A 12,981-nucleotide genomic window follows, 5' to 3' on the forward strand; every position below is an offset into this window, starting at 1 on the left:
TGATAATTTATGGATGTCAACTTCTTTATAATGAGGAACACAACGTTTCTGAGTATATGCTTACTCCTTCATCAGGTGAAAGAATGCTATGAGGCAGATGGCATATATATGTGCATGTAAGAACAACAAGATCACAAAAGGTGGACACTTTACAAAGGAAGCTAACAGATAATTGACGCTGATGGGTGATAATGTCTTCTTGTTCTTACATGTACATATATATGCTCTCTGACATAGCATGTGACAATTTTACTTGTCATCTTTCCTCTCCATTTTGCTCTTGATGTGGTTGCTAACGTACACACAATTCCTCCATTATCAACGATCATACCGCCTCATCACTGCTCGTATAGTGTGTTTGTTTTGACTGGACCCAAGCCGTAAAACTGCACTAAATAGACATTACATATCTGTACCACCTGTGCCGACAGCGACCAACAGCCTAAATTAACGGTTAAAATTGTAAAATCATAATGTCTGTCACGGCCCCTATGCTTAAAATTCAGTGTGCAGATATCAGAGACGCTATTGTTAGGATGTTCCATGGAAGGTTTGAAACTTAGAATGAGGTGAGCTAACAGGATGTTAAGTACATATATTATTAAATCCAATCGGCAATCAGGTATCAAGGTTGCAGGCTCGTACATGGTTCCGGATGTAGAATCCGGCCAACAAGAAATATAACTTTCAACTTAAAACCTTACCTCCCTGGCTTCAAATCTGTTTCATCAAGTAAATATTATTTCATCCCAAATTTGCACATGTAATAAGTTAGATCTGAATGAGAAGTAGATTATTTTCTATACAAGTTTATGTTGGTTTTTGTTTGTTTGTTTGATGTTTAACGCCGCACTCAGCAATATTCAAACTATATGACGATGGTCTGTAAATAATCGAGTCTGAGCCAGACGATTCAGTGATTGATATCATGAACATCGATCCACGGAATTGGGATACGATGACATACATCAACCAAGTCAGCGAGCCTGACCACCCAATCCCGTTTGTCGCCTTTTACGGCAAGAATAGGTTACTGAAGACCTATTCTAACCCGGAAGATGACTGAGATGGTTTTATCAACTGAGGAGGCAGGAGATTGAACAACCAACCTTCTGCTCTCCAGGGTGACGCTCGACTATCGATATGGTCTACATGACAACTATACCGAGGGACAAGTATTCCTTGCAAAGTGTTATGTAACATATACACCTCGTCAAAAGTATCGCACCACCAACATTTTTGGATATTGAGATAAGGGATGGGTTGGGAGAAGCTGGAAAGGGAACAAAAGCAATCAAAAGTGTTACTTAATGTGAAGTCAAATGTTATTTTATGAACAAAAGGAAAAAAATAGCATTTGCAAAGAAAAGAAGCAACTTTATTAACCAGCGACTACAAGGACTGTAATAGTTGCAGTAAGGTATGGTAACTGTCAGGAATGAGTGAGTGAGTGAGTCGGGTTTAACGCCGCTTTTAACAGTATTCCAGCTATATGTGGGAGGAAAGGCCGAAGTGATGCAGGCCTCAGACGTTTAGCACTTTGGTGAAACCCACAAGCACAAACCTAGAAACATATATATATTAGTTATATCACAGCATGCCAGCTTAATGTGGGAGGAAAACCCCAAGTGATGCAGGCCTCAGACTTTTACCACTTCCGTGAAACCCACGAGCACAGGGATGGTGCTGACAAACCTAGAAACATAATCGGGGTGAACCAGGATTTGAACCCACAATCATAGGTTTCTGGCGTGCCCAAGGGATGCAACTCTGCACAGCGAATGGCGGCGCCTTAGACGACTGGGCTACCCGTGCCCCCCTGTCAGGAATGAGATGGACAGATCAACATGTACGTGTCTTAGTAACATTGTACCCATGTCACAGTTAAATGATCAACAGTGTAAGTCAGCACCTGGTGTAGCCACTGTATAGGGATGTGTTGCCACTGCTGATGCAATGCCTGGGCAAATTCTGGGAGATGCTGTACTGGAGGGTCCCTGGCTGAAACCCTACGTCCCAACTGACATAGATACTCAATGGCGTTGTTCTGGAGATTTGCCACAGGTCGTCCTCGGTGGGTCTGGCCCGTTGTCCATGAAGACAAGACGTGTAGTAAATGAATGTTTATCAAGATGAGGCACAACAAAACCATCCAATATGCTATCTTGGTACCTTTGTCCATTTAATGTCCCCTGAATTGTGAACAAATCAAGTTCATAATCAAAGAAGCAACATCCCCATACCATCAATGAGCCGTCACCACACGCCACTGTTTCCTTGATTTTCTTGGATAGAACGCTATGTCATTTCAGGTGCAATCGTTCCAAAGACAGACTTTCAAGTTGGTAGAACTTTCTACCAAAACACTAGCAGTAAAGATGCATGCACTTTCTGTCATCAAACCTGATTTTCTCTACAGCATACAGCTCTCATAAACACACCAACAAGGTCGGGCAGTTAAAGTGGCTACCATTCTACAGGCAGATGATGTGTCAATACACAGTGTACCCTTTGAAAATCCCTACAAAGAAAAGAACTTGCAATTACACTTCAAATTTGGAGGTGCAGTACTTTTGACAAGGTGTATATTTGATATTTCAGTTGAGAACACTTGAAAAGTACTGATGAGTTTCCGGAAGTTTTTCTTTGATGTTCATTTCTGTGCCTCGTCCATGTTCTCCCCCCATGGGGTACCGGGTTGGAATTAGGCCCCAGATTGGCTGATCAGACTCGATGACATGGTTCATAACATGTCATTGTACTCCAATTGTCAGGAGCCCGTGAAGATCCGGGGTAGAATAGGTTTTCAGGAACCCATGATTGCCGTAAAAGGCGACTAACGGGATCTGGTGGTCAGGCTCACTGACTTGGTTGAAGCATGTTATCAATCCGAATTGCGTGGATTAAAGCTCATGATATCAATCAGTGGATTGTCTGGTCCAGACTTGATTATTTACAGGATGTCTAATTTCTCTTAGTGCATCATATCTAGATAAAGGACAGTCTCAATCTATGCCTGATATAAAAAGAACTAGTCAGGGTTTTTTCTATGATTAAAAACTTAGTGCCATTTTGACTAGAAATCCATTTTGACTGGACTTAATTCAGAGCTACCTGGTATCTTTAACATTAATTACGACTATAACATGAATTGCACATTTGGAGCAGGTTCCCAGATTTAACACAGCATCAATGATATCAGTCACACATTTGGAGCAGGCTCCGAGATTTAACACAGCATCAATGATATCAGTCACACATTTGGAGCAGGTTCCCAGATTTAACACAGCATCAATGATATCAGTCACACATTTGGAGCAGGCTCCCAGATTTAACACAGCATCAATGATATCAATCACACATTTGGAGCAGGTTCCCAGATTTAACACAGCATCAATGATATCAATCACACATTTGGAGCAGGTTCCCAGATTTAACACAGCATCAATGATATCAATCACTCATTTGAAGCAGGTTCCCAGATATAATACAGCATCAATGATATCAGTCACACATTTGAAGTAGGTTCCCAGATATAACAAGGCATCAATGATATCAATCACACATTTGGAGCAGGTTCCCAGATTTAACACCGCATCAATGATATCAGTCACACATTTGGAGCAGGCTCCCAGATTTAACACAGCATCAATGATATCAATCACACATTTGAAGCATGTTCTCAGTTTTAACACAGCATCAATGATATCAATCACACATTTGGAGCAGGTTCCCAGATTTAACACAGCATCAATGATATCAATCACACATTTGGAGCAGGTTCCCAGATTTAACACAGCATCAATGATATCAATCACACATTTGGAGCAGGTTCCCAGATTTAACAAGGCATCAATGATATCAATCACACATTTGAAGCATGTTCTCAGTTTTAACACAGCATCAATGATATCAATCACACATTTGGAGCAGGTTCCCAGATTTAACACAGCATCAATGATATCAATCACACATTTAAAGCAGGTTCCCAGATATAATACAGCATCAATGATATGAATCACACATTTGGAGCCGGTTCCCAGATTTAACAAGGCATCAATGATATCAATCACACATTTGGAGCAGGTTGCCAGACTTAACACAGCATCAATGATATCAATCACACATTTGGAGCAGGTTCCCAGATTTAACACAGCATCAATGATATCAATCACACATTTGGAGCAGGTTCCCAGATTTAACACAGCATCAATGATATCAATCACACATTTGGAGCAGGTTCCCAGATTTAACAAGGCATCAATGATATCAATCACACATTTGAAGCATGTTCTCAGTTTTAACACAGCATCAATGATATCAATCACACATTTGGAGCATGTTCTCAGTTTTAACACAGCATCAATGATATCAATCACACATTTGGAGCAGGTTCCCAGATTTAACACAGCATCAATGATATCAATCACACATTTGGAGCAGGTTCCCAGATTTAACAAGGCATCAATGATATCAATCACACATTTGAAGCATGTTCTCAGTTTTAACACAGCATCAATGATATCAATCACACATTTGAAGCATGTTCTCAGTTTTAACACAGCATCAATGATATCAATCACACATTTGGAGCAGGTTCCCAGATTTAACACAGCATCAATGATATCAATCACACATTTGGAGCAGGTTCCCAGATATAATACAGCATCAATGATATCAATCACACATTTGGAGCAGGTTCCCAGATTTAACACAGCATCAATGATATTAATCACACATTTGGAGCAGGTTCCCAGATTTAACACAGCATCAATGATATCAATCACACATTTGGAGCAGGCTCCCAGATTTAACACAGCATCAATGATATCAATCACACATTTGAAGCATGTTCTCAGTTTTAACACAGCATCAATGATATCAATCACACATTTGGAGCAGGTTCCCAGATTTAACACAGCATCAATGATATCAATCACACATTTGAAGCAGGTTCCCAGATATAACACAGCATCAATGATATCAATCACACATTTAGAGCCGGTTCCCAGATTTAACAAGGCATCAATGATATCAATCACACATTTGAAGCATGTTCTCAGTTTTAACACAGCATCAATGATATCAATCACACATTTGGAGCAGGTTCCCATATTTAACACAGCATCAATGATATGAATCACACATTTGAAGCAGGTTCCCAGATATAATACAGCATCAATGATATGAATCACACATTTGGAGCATGTTCTCAGTTTTAACACAGCATCAATGATATCAATCACACATTTGGAGCAGGTTCCCAGATTTAACACAGCATCAATGATATCAATCACACATTTGGAGCAGGTTCCCAGATTTAACACAGCATCAATGATATCAATCACACATTTGAAGCAGGTTCCTAGATATAACACAGCATCAATGATATCAATCACACATTTGGAGCAGGTTCCCAGATTTAACACAGCATCAATGATATCAATCACACATTTGAAGCAGGTTCCCAGATATAATACAGCATCAATGATATCAATCACACATTTGGAGCAGGTTCCCAGATTTAACATTGCCTGTACAGTTTTAACACCGCAGTGCTGATCACACACTTTGATTTCATCAGTCACAATGACATCACAAACACTCTGTCATGCTTCGCACACATCCGTCCAACACAAGCTCCGAGGTCATCTGGTCCTGGCTGCAGAGGCCCTGGAGGTTCATCAGGAGCTGATTCAGGGGACTCCGCTGGGCTGCTGAAGATGTGGCCGTGGCGGAAGCCAGCATCTGTTGGATGTCCTGTGTATGGAAACAGAGTCTTCTTCTCAGCAGCTTTATTATCTTCTCAATGGAGGTCACCATCTTATCGTCACTCTGAGGAGAAAAGCATGATTCACACTTGATGCATGAAATCTAAATAACATGAATAGTGGGTATAGACTTGGCTCCCCAGCAGTCACATTTCATTGACATCCCACAATGACAGTTTCTTGGTCTGGTAGAACAAGTCTCGTGATAAATGTTATATCTGGGATAACATTTTCCGAAATCTAGTACTTTTTGGGGTTGAGTCCCATCCGGGATTCGAACTCACACTGTTATCCCAGATATAACATTTGTTACATTTGACCACTTTCTAAATGGCATTGTGTGTTCATAGCTTTTGGTCATGGGAGCTGTGTGGGACTGTATTTGACCAGTAGACAATGTTAGCATGTGACCGTCGCACAGGGCTTGTCCGCTTGTAGTGGCAGCATGTGCAGGGCGAGAAAGAAGTGAAGAAACACTTGTCCTACTGCATATATCAATATCAAGGCTTGCCAAGGAATTTTTCCACTTTTAACAACGAAGGTTGACATATTTGATATCGAAAGACACAAGGGTGAGATTTTATTTATCATCCAACATCATTCTTCCAACTTTTACAGTTTCAATGGTCTGCAAAGCATTGTGATGCAATTTCAATGTAGATATCACTTGATCTCACCCAAGCGATATCTCCGGTGGGAGCCAGTTTTGGATGATAAAGTGGACACTAGACCCGAGTGTTGTCTCCCTTTAACGTGAAGTTCACACAAATTCGTCTTTTTCTATTGGACAAGAAACTGCAAACCTATATTCTTAACGGTATGAATGACAATTCTAGAAATTACAAACACTGGACTACTTTCCTACTTGGGAAAACTTTCAGAATCCCCTAGCATGAATAAATACAGAAACCTGACAGACTGAATCTTGTACTTCTTTAGGAAATGTCTTGTCTGTGGTAGACTATGTCCGCACTGCGACCCACCATAGCCAACACAACAAGGGAATAGCACTGGAGCGGGTAGCTCGGGAAGGTGGGTAGCTCGGGTAGCTCGGGGAAGGTGGGTAGCTCAGTAAGGTGGGTAGCTCGGGTAGCTCAGGAAGGTGGGTAGCTCAGTAAGGTGGGTAGCTCTGGTAGCTCAGGAAGGTGGGTAGCTCAGTAAGGTGGGTAGCTCTGGTAGCTCAGGAAGGTGGGTAGCTCAGTAAGGTGGGTAGCTCTGGTAGCTCAGGAAGGTGGGTAGCTCGGGAAGGTGGGTAGCTCAGTAAGGTGGGTAGCTCGGGTAGCTCAGGAAGGTGGGTAGCCCGGGAAGGTGGGTAGCTCGGGTAGCTAGGGAAGGTGGGTAGCTAGGGAAGGTGGGTAGCCCGGGAAGGTGGGTAGCTAGGGAAGGTGGGTAGCTAGGGAAGGTGGGTAGCTAGGGAAGGTGGGTAGCTAGGGAAGGTGGGTAGCTAGGGAACACAACAAGGGAATAGCACTGGAGCGGGTAGCTCGGGAAGGTGGGTAGCTCGGTAAGGAGGGTAGCTCAGGAAGGTGGGTAGCTCGGGTAGCTCGGGAAGGTGGGTAGCTCGGGTAGCTAGGGAAGGTGGGTAGCCCGGGAAGGTGGGTAGCTCGGGAAGATGGGTAGCTCGGGAAGGCGGGTAGCTCGGGAAGGTGGGTAGCTCGGGAAGGTGGGTAGCTCGGGAAGGTGGGTAGCCCGGGAAGGTGGGTAGCTCGGGAAGGTGGGTAGCTCGGGAAGATGGGTAGCTCAGGAAGGTGGGTAGCCCGGGAAGGTGGGTAGCTAGGGAAGGTGGGTAGCTAGGGAAGGTGGGTAGCTAGGGAACACAACAAGGGAATAGCACTGGAGCGGGTAGCTCGGGAAGGTGGGTAGCTCGGTAAGGAGGGTAGCTCAGGAAGGTGGGTAGCTCGGGTAGCTCGGGAAGGTGGGTAGCTCGGGTAGCTAGGGAAGGTGGGTAGCCCGGGAAGGTGGGTAGCTCGGGAAGATGGGTAGCTCGGGAAGGCGGGTAGCTCGGGAAGGTGGGTAGCTCGGGAAGGTGGGTAGCTCGGGAAGGTGGGTAGCCCGGGAAGGTGGGTAGCTCGGGAAGGTGGGTAGCTCGGGAAGATGGGTAGCTCGGGAAGGTGGGTAGCCCGGGAAGGTGGGTAGCCCGGGAAGGTGGGTAGCTCGGGAAGATGGGTAGCTCGGGTAGCTAGGGAAGGTGGGTAGCCCGGGAAGGTGGGTAGCTCGGGTAGCTAGGGAAGGTGGGTAGCCCGGGAAGGTGGGTAGCTAGGGAAGGTGGGTAGCTCGGGAAGGTGGGTAGCTAGGGAAGTAGGTAGCTAGGGAAGGTGGGTAGCTAGGGAAGGTGGGTAGCCCGGGAAGGTGGGTAGCTAGGGAAGGTGGGTAGCTAGGGAAGGTGGGTAGCTCAGGAAGGTGGGTAGCTCGGGAAGGTGGGTAGCTCAGGAAGGTGGGTAGCTCGGTAAGGTGGGTAGTTCGGGTAGTTCGGGTAGCTCGGGTAGCTCGGTAAGGTGGGTAGCTCGGGTAGCTCAGGAAGGTGGGTAGCTCGGGTAGCTCGGGTAGCTCGGGGAGGTGGGTAGCTCGGGTAGCTCGGGAAGATGGGTAGCTTGGGTAGCTTTGGAAGGTGGCTAGCTCGGGTAGCTCAGGAAGGTGGGTAGCCCGGGAAGGTGGGTAGCTCGGGAAGATGGGTAGCTCGGGTAGCTTGGGAAGGTGGGTAGCTCGGGTAGCTAGGGAAGGTGGGTAGCTCGGGAAGGTGGGTAGCTCAGGAAGGTGGGTAGCTCGGGTGGCTCAGGAAGGTGGGTAGGTCGGGTAGCTCAGAAAGGTGGGTAGCTCTGGAAGGTGGGTAGCTCAGGAAGGTGGGTAGCTCAGGAAGGTGGATAGCTCGGGAAGGTGGGTAGCTCGGGAAGGTGGGTAGCACGGGTAGCTCAGGAAGGTGGGTAGCTCGGGTAGCTCAGGAAGGTGGGTAGCTCGGGAAGGTGGGTAGCTCGGGAAGGTGGGTAGCTCAGGAAGGTGGGTAGCTTGGGTAGCTCGGGTAGCTCGGGAAGGTGGGTAGCTCAGTAAGGTGGGTAGCATGGGTAGCGCAGGAAGGTAGGTAGCTCGGGAAGATGGGTAGCTCGGGTAGCTCGGGTAGCTCAGGAAGGTGGGTAGCTCGGGAAGGTTGGTAGCTCTGGTAGGTGGGTAGCTCGGGAAGGTGGGTAGCTCGGGAAGGTGGGTAGCTCGGGAAGGTGGGTAGCTCGGGTAGCATGGGAAGGTGGGTAGCTCGGGAAGGTGGGTAGCTTGGGAAGATGGGTAGCTCGGGAAGGTGAGTAGCTCAGGTAGCCTGGGAAGGTGGGTAGCCCGGGAAGGTGGGTAGCTAGGGAAGGTGGGTAGCTCGGGAAGGTGGGTAGCTCGGGAAGGTGGGTAGCTCGAGAAGGTGGGTAGCTCGGGAAGGTGGGTAGCTCAGGAAGGTGGGTAGCTTGGGTAGCTTGGGAAGGTGGGTAGCTCGGGAATGTGGGTAGCTCGGGAAGGTGGGTAGCTCCATTTAGGTGGGTAGCATGGGTAGCGCAGGAAGGTAGGTAGCTCGGGAAGATGGGTAGCTCTGGTAGCTCAGGAAGGTGGGTAGCTCGGGAAGGTGAGTAGCTCAGGTAGCCTGGGAAGGTGGGTAGCTTGGGAAGATGGGTAGCTCGGGTAGCTCAGGAAGGTGGGTAGCTCAGGTAGTTTAGGAAGGTGGGTAGCTCGGGAAGATGGGTAGCTCAGGAAGGTGGGTAGCTCAGGTAGGTGGGTAGCTCGGGAAGGTGGGTAGCTCGGGTAGCGCAGGAAGGTGGGTAGCTCGGGAAGGTAGGTAGCCCGGGTAGCATGGGAAGGAGGGTAGCTCAGAAAGGTGGGTAGCTCGCGTAGCTTGGGAAGGTGGGTAGCGCAGGAAGGTGGGTAGCCCGGGTAGCGCAGGAAGGTGGGTAGCTCGGGTAGCGCAGGAAGGTGGGTAGCCCGGGTAGCGCAGGAAGGTGGGTAGCTCGGGTAGCGCAGGAAGGTGGGTAGCTGGGGTAGCGCAGGAAGGTGGGTAGGTCGGGTAGCGCAGGAAGGTGGGTAGCCCGGGTAGCGCAGGAAGGTGGGTAGGTCGGGTAGCGCAGGAAGGTGGGTAGCCCGGGTAGCATGGGAAGGTGGGTAGCTCGGGAAGGTGGGTAGCTCGGGTAGCATGGGAAGGTGGGTAGCTCAGGAAGGTGGGTAGCTCAGGAAGGTGGGTAGCTCAGGAAGGTGGGTACTGAGTTACCAGGGTACCCACTAGACTACCTGGGCCCGCGGTTAGTCACGTGATATACTATTTAATGACAATAACAATAAAACTCCATGGGTAAACAACAAGTTGTAACGTTCTCATTTCTTTCTGAATTGCACATGCATTCCTTCTGACTTTTATATGTTTGAGTAAAAATAAAGCTTCAGTATGCATGACCAGATCTTTTTATATGTGTATCTAAATAGCCTTGGCCAGGGCTATGGTAAAACGATTCCCAATCACCCATTTTGTACCCAACTCTTGAGACCTACGGCGGGTAGGTACCTGGGTAGGGTCGGGTGACAGGGTTACCCCAGCAATATATCTGGACTTGTCTCACCCCTACAAAGGAATGTACATTTTATCAAATCCATGCCTACAGTCACACTCTACAGCATTCTCTATTTCAATGAATTTAGTTTAGCACCTATTTGACACAAAACTCCAGGCATGGTGATATAAAATCATTATTGTTTAACTGTTCATTGTTTACCTGAAATGTCTGGACTTTCACAGCACACATTAATCCCAAAATAATCCTTCTCTCGGTGTGATATGTGATCTGACTCAGTCCATGTTTCTGCAAGATGGCGGCGAGAGCATCAGTTACTGGAAGGAAGCCATCTCGTTTGAAGAGGCCATCAACAATGTATGTGCACACCTTCCCAGCACTGAGTCTCCTGGCTGATCTTACGCAAATCTTACAGAACTGAAAGAAATGAAAGGTGATATATGCACATGTGATGTCATTTGATACACATACCGTATTTGATGCAATAAGTGCCCAGGGTGATCTAAAAATTAGAAATGGGGGGCTCATATTTAAATATAATTTTGGTGAGAAAAACAGAGTTAAAGGATTGAAAATTTCATGGTTTATAGTATGCTGACAGCCTAAAAAATCTGTGCGTATTCTACACGACAGATATATTTTCAAGAATTTACATACACGAGTGCGTATTATACACGAATAAATGGTGCTAATTGTTCACAAGCCAATATATTAGTCAATATCTCTGTGGGTGCTTATTTGAGCAGGGCGCTTATTGCATCGAATACAGTACCTGGTTATGTCTTGTTGATACACACACCTGGTCATGTGACCTCATGTTGATACACACACCTGGCCATGTGACGTCATGTTGATACACACACCTGGTCATGTGACCTCATGTTGATACACACACCTGGTCATGTGACGTCATGTTGATACACATACCTGGTCATGTGACGTCATGTTGATACACACACCTGGTCATGTGATGTCATGTTGATAGGTGACGTCATGTTGATACACACACCTGGTCATGTGACGTCATGTTGATACACACACCTGGTCATGTGACCTCATGTTGATACACACACCTGGTCATGTGACGTCATATTGATACACACACCTGGCCATGAAACCTCATATTGATACACACACCTGGCCATGTGACGTCATGTTGATACACACACCTGGTCATGTGACGTCATATTGATACACACACCTGGCCATGAAACCTCATATTGATACACACACCTGGTCATGTGACCTCATATTGATACACACACCTGATCATGTGACGTCATGTTGATACACACACCTGGTCATGTGACGTCATGTTGATACACACACCTGGTCATGTGATGCCATGTTGATACACACACCTGGTCATGTGACGTCATATTGATACACACACCTGATCATGTGACGTCATGTTGATACACACACCTGGTCATGTGACGTCATGTTGATACACACACCTGGTCATGTGACGTCATGTTAATACACACACCTGGTCATGTGACGTCATGTTGATACACACACCTGGTCATGTGACCTCATGTTGATACACACACCTGGTCATGTGACGTCATGTTGATACACACACCTGGTCATGTGACCTCATGTTGATACACACACCTGGTCATGTGACGTCATGTTGATACACACACCTGGTCATGTGACGTCATATTGATACACACACCTGATCATGTGACGTCATGTTGATACACACACCTGGTCATGTGACGTCATGTTGATACACACACCTGGTCATGTGACCTCATGTTGATACACATACCTGGCCATGTGACGTCATGTTGATACACACACCTGGTCATGTGACGTCATATTGATACACATACCTGTTCATGTGACGTCATGTTGATACACACACCTGGTCATGTGACGTCATGTTGATACACACACCTGGTCATGTGATGCCATGTTGATACACACACCAGATCATGTGACATCATGTTGATACACACACCTGGTCATGTGACGTCATGTTGATACACACACCTGGTCATGTGCCATCATGTTGATACACACACCTGGTCATGTGACGTCATATTGATACACACACCTGATCATGTGACGTCATGTTGATACACACACCTGGTCATGTGACGTCATGTTGATACACACACCTGGTCATGTGACCTCATGTTGATACACATACCTGGCCATGTGACGTCATGTTGATACACACACCTGGTCATGTGACGTCATATTGATACACATACCTGTTCATGTGACGTCATGTTGATACACACACCTGGTCATGTGACGTCATGTTGATACACACACCTGGTCATGTGATGCCATGTTGATACACACACCAGATCATGTGACATCATGTTGATACACACACCTGGTCATGTGACGTCATGTTGATACACACACCTGGTCATGTGCCATCATGTTGATACACACACCTGGTCATGTGATGTCATGTTGATACACATACCTGGTCATGTGACGTCATGTTGATACACACACCTGATTATGTGACGTCATGTTGATACACACACCTGGTCATGTGACGTCATGTTGATACACACACCTGGTAATGTGCCATCATGTTGATACACACACCTGGTCATGTGATGTCATGTTGATAGGTGACGTCATGTTGATACACATTCTTGATCAGGTGAAGTCATGTTGATACACACACCTGGTCATGTGACGTCATGTTG

General features: G+C 46.3%; 2 protein-coding genes across 4 annotated transcripts in view; both read right to left on the bottom strand.

The window, feature by feature from the left end:
* Positions 1-3,057: 3,057 nt before the first annotated feature.
* The window catches only part of LOC124148030 (serine/arginine repetitive matrix protein 2-like), a 44,919-nt gene continuing 34,995 nt past the window's right edge, over positions 3,058-12,981 (bottom strand). For all 3 annotated transcript variants that reach the window (XM_048386618.1, XM_048386616.1, XM_048386617.1), the window contains 2 exons: positions 10,502-10,717; positions 3,058-5,835 (listed from right to left, as the gene is read on the bottom strand). In XM_048386618.1, coding sequence (XP_048242575.1) covers positions 5,596-5,835; positions 10,502-10,717 — 456 coding nt within the window. In that variant the 3' untranslated portion in view covers positions 3,058-5,595. The remainder of the gene's footprint in view (positions 5,836-10,501; positions 10,718-12,981) is intronic.
* LOC125377635 lies at positions 3,462-5,114 on the bottom strand. Its single transcript, XM_048391570.1, has one exon. It carries the CDS (start codon positions 5,112-5,114, stop codon positions 3,462-3,464), a length of 1,653 nt encoding a protein of 550 aa, XP_048247527.1.

This window comes from Haliotis rufescens, unplaced genomic scaffold, assembly GCF_023055435.1.
Source record: "Haliotis rufescens isolate VD_foot unplaced genomic scaffold, xgHalRufe1.0.p SCAF_10, whole genome shotgun sequence".
In the NCBI taxonomy this organism is placed as follows: Eukaryota; Metazoa; Mollusca; class Gastropoda; order Lepetellida; family Haliotidae; genus Haliotis; species Haliotis rufescens.